General features: G+C 32.4%; 1 protein-coding gene across 1 annotated transcript in view; it reads right to left on the bottom strand.

Annotated features, from left to right (window-relative positions):
- Nucleotides 1-2,663, bottom strand: part of LOC117124199 — a 10,958-nt gene extending 8,295 nt beyond the window's left edge. Inside the window, exons 1-4 of the mRNA XM_033270348.1 lie at nt 2,563-2,663; nt 1,826-1,939; nt 1,311-1,413; nt 904-1,069 (exon numbers count right to left, since the gene is read on the bottom strand). Of these exons, the coding sequence (XP_033126239.1) occupies nt 904-1,069; nt 1,311-1,413; nt 1,826-1,939; nt 2,563-2,613 (434 nt within the window). The 5' untranslated portion in view covers nt 2,614-2,663. The remainder of the gene's footprint in view (nt 1-903; nt 1,070-1,310; nt 1,414-1,825; nt 1,940-2,562) is intronic.
- Nucleotides 2,664-4,216: the final 1,553 nt, after the last annotated feature.

Raw genomic sequence — 4,216 nt, 5'->3', positions numbered from 1 at the left:
ATTAATAATCGTCATCCTTAACTTTTAACATTCGAACATTTAAAATCTAAAACTGACTTCGAAATTTTCAATTCTAACTAGATTTGTGAATTTGTGGAATAACATCCATCCGGATATTCGAAATTATTTCATTATATCTAATAATTTTGTTTTGTTTAAATGTACCCTAGGTTAATTTTTATTATTATTATTATTATTATTATTATAATTATTATTATTTTATTCCTTTTTTTTCTGGGAGTAGCACGTCATCTCTAAGATAAAATGACAGTGTTTCCGCTTTTGCTGGTCCCTTTTTGTTATTTGGCTTGCCAGAATGAACAATATAAAAATAGGCCCTAATTAAATAAAACAATACAGTAATAACAACGACTTATAATTGTTAACAGTCATAAGTCCTTGTTAACAATAAAAATATAATCATAACCATTATATTATTATAATTACTATAATATATAGTGATTACAATGATGATATAATATCAATAATAATTAGATAATAAATACACTGATAATAATAATAATTATTACAAAAAATAAATAATTAACAAGTTATACATACTTTTCCCGACACAAAAATAACTCGTAGGCCTATTTACTGTTCAACTTGAAATCCAATACAGTACACTATTTCCATTTTCTCATTCCATGCTTACAATCGACTCGTTGCATAGCAACAAGCTTACTTTCAGAAAGTTACAAGTAAACGGATGCGCAGCAGACAAGCGCGTGCACGACAAAAAGCAAAGAATATTGAAAGTTAAATTGCAGTAGAAAACGCACGGACTGTACTGCACGTAAAAATATTGAAACCGATTAAAAAGGAAGGCAAGGAAAATAATGATCCACATAATATAAAATTACAATTTTATGGAATTAATACAAGGCATTTTGTTGTACTTACACTTTTCCCAGCATGGCTTTAACACAAGAGGTTTTCCCGGAACCCTCTTGACCAAGAAACATCAGTCTTGAATTAACAACTGTTATTTCACCATTTTTAAGTGCATCTTTGAATGCTTTGACGGCATCGGGACCCCTGGCTAAAATCTCTGATGGAGTTGATAGTTCTAATTTATATACAAACATAACAACAATATTTAGTATTTTCTTTTTTAATTATATTTTTGATTATTTACGATGAAATAAACCTTTTTACGATAATCAAAATGTGGAAATAATCAATTAATTGTGTAGAATTTCAAATTAAAAAAATAAATGTCAAACGTAATACGGTTGTATGATAAGTACTGTTTTAAATAGAGTTTGAAGATTTGATTCCACAGATATTTAATAAGTCAATCAACGTACTTTCAAGTAATTCTTTTAAATCTGGTTTCTGTTCACTTCTCGTGGTTTCTTCGTATCCTTTACATTCGTTTTCATCATACAAATCAAGAGGCGTCCTTCCAAACTGCAATAACAGACACGAGCACGCGATGATTCATTCCATTGCAAGACAATTAAAAACCAAATAAACAGAAAGCAGTGATATATTTTAGTTAAATACTCAAAGATAATAATAAAACTAATATTATATCTAACGAACACTCGACAATGTTATCATCACGACATTATAATTATGTTGTAAATTACCATCCAATTAATTGATAATAAACATTATTAAACTCATTCTTATAAAACTTTTTAAAAATCAACATTATTACTGGTATGAATTTTTTGTTTTTGATTTAATTTTGTTTGAATTTATATTTATTACGTTGGTTTTAATTAGTCAAAATGTTTCAAGTAGTTTCATATAAAGTTGTTGTATTAAGGTCATTGACTGATATTCTTTTGATGCATTTCATTTTTCTGTACATTACATTATCTTTTATTGTCACCGATGCGCCAAAGGTGATATTGAGAATTGCGACTTCCTTGTGTTGCTCGTGCGTCAGCCTCCTCAGTAGACAGTCATGTAGTGGTGTGCGTCCAATCTGCAATGAAATGATAATCAACGTCAAGTTTGTTGAACACGCACAACACAAGAATATCAATTAACAAATATTACGCAAACGTAAAAGTACCTGAAATAATTTATAACTACCAGAATTTATTAACGCCTACCGGTAATAATAGTGAAAATTCAGTAATATTATAATAATCATAATAATAATATTGATGATAATAATAATAATTTTGATATTAATTATTATTTATATTGTTAATGATAATTTAAAAAAACAATAATATGGCAATGCAAGAATAAAGTAGGTACCTGAATTAATGATGATGGTAATAAGTATTATGAAATTAATAATTATAGGATAATACAGCACCTGTACTGTATTAATATTAATGGTAATAATATTGACAAAAATGTAGTAATGGATTGTGGTTTATTTTTGTTGTATTGATAAAACAAATAATAATGGTCAAGGTAGTCTCCCCTACTGAGCGGAAAATATTTCTCAACCAGTTGTAAATAAAAAATCACATCTCAGTATTATAACCAAGAATATTACTGAATTAGAACGTGATGTATTGAATGTGTTTGTGAATGAATTAATGTTAATTTGTTAGCAAAAAATAAAGTGTTGTTTTCTTCTACTGTACTCACTCTGTCTTGCGTGTTAATCTTCTTGTTGGTTTTTTCCAACACGCGTCTCATTGCTGACACGCGTGCGTCGGCCGCCAAGAAATGGAGAATAGTGGAACCATAATGCTACAAGACAAACGTAGAATATGATGAGAAAGAAATAATAAACAAAAACAAGAAACTATACACACACCACATATCAACAAAACATAACAACTCACAAACATCACACATACATTACTTATTACATTCATCATTAATATTAAATACTAATTACATTATTTAATATTTTTAAAATGTGGTTTTTTAGGCGAAATCGCGCAAAAAAATATTTGTATCAATTGGCCTATGTTTCACACACAATAGTAAAATATTTCCAAATCGGGATTTTTAGCGACAATACTTTTTGTGAAAAATATCAATTTTATTGTCACCAATTTATTCAGTAAACTGTATTAAACAGAACAAATCCAAACATGACTATTTTTGTAAGTGTAAAATGTATTTTTTTCACAATATTTCATATGAATTAGTGATAATGGCCAGAGCATAGGCTTTTTCTGTGTTGTAAAAAATGTCAAATAAATCATGAAATAAAAATCCCATTTTTAACCCAACATGAAAAAAATCACAGTAATTGACTTTGAGTTATTTGTATGTCGTATGATGTGTACACATGCTGTGTGCTAGACTGGGTTCCAGTCCCTAATCTTTGTCTTAATCAGTTGAAATTCTTAAGAATAAATCGATTTTGGCACAAATGGCGTTCCATATTACTTATTTGCATGGCGTTCCATAGTATACTTTTTCTGGGATTAATTCTCATCAAAAAAGTTTCTCAACATAAACTGACGCTGGTCGCGCTTTCCGAAATGCGCTAATGTACTACGAAAATCGCATATATTAAATATGCTAATTATGCTTCCCCTCGGCCCAGCTAATGATAAGGATTCAGGTGCAGGTCAGCTCAGCTTGTGCACCGCGAGGATTGCTAGGCCCATATAACAATTCGTCCAACCATGAAGGTAATATTTAAACGCACTTTCACAACAGAAGTGTGCTGCATGGAAAGTAACCTACGGAAGCCCGTTAGTGTCAACAGTGAATAAAAATTTCAAATCAGTTATCTGGCGGCCGCCAGTTAATTATCTGGCGGCCGCCAGTTAATTATCTGGCGGCCGCCAGTTAATTATCTGGCGGCCGCCAGTTAATTATCTGGCGGCCGCCAGTTAATTATCTGGCGGCCGCCAGTTAATTATCTGGCGGCCGCCGCTTAATTATCTGGCGGCCGCCGCTTAATTATCTGGCGGCCGCCGCTTAATTATCTGGCGGCCGCCGCTTAATTATCTGGCGGCCGCCGCTTAATTATCTGGCGGTCGCCGCTTAATTATCTGGCGGTCGCCGCTTAATTATCTGGCGGCCGCCGCTTAATTATCTGGCGGCCGCCACATAATTATCTGGCGGCCGCCACTTAATTATCTGGCGGCCGCCACTTAATTATCTGGCGGCCGCCACTTAATTATCTGGCGGCCGCCACTTATTTATGGGTACCCAGGTTGCGTTATAGCATTATCTTGATGTAGAACAGGCCATTAAAGAGCATGATTGGTCTAGCATTTAATATACGGTAGCATTTAGCCTAGCTATTCATTTTAGCTACAGCTTGTAATAGCTT

This window comes from Anneissia japonica, unplaced genomic scaffold, assembly GCF_011630105.1.
Source record: "Anneissia japonica isolate Jap-2015-1 unplaced genomic scaffold, ASM1163010v1 scaffold1072_len94636_cov127, whole genome shotgun sequence".
Lineage (NCBI taxonomy): Eukaryota > Metazoa > Echinodermata > Crinoidea > Comatulida > Comatulidae > Anneissia > Anneissia japonica.
The sequence above is the reverse complement of the archived record's forward strand: the minus strand, read 5'-3'. Positions and strand labels throughout refer to the sequence as shown.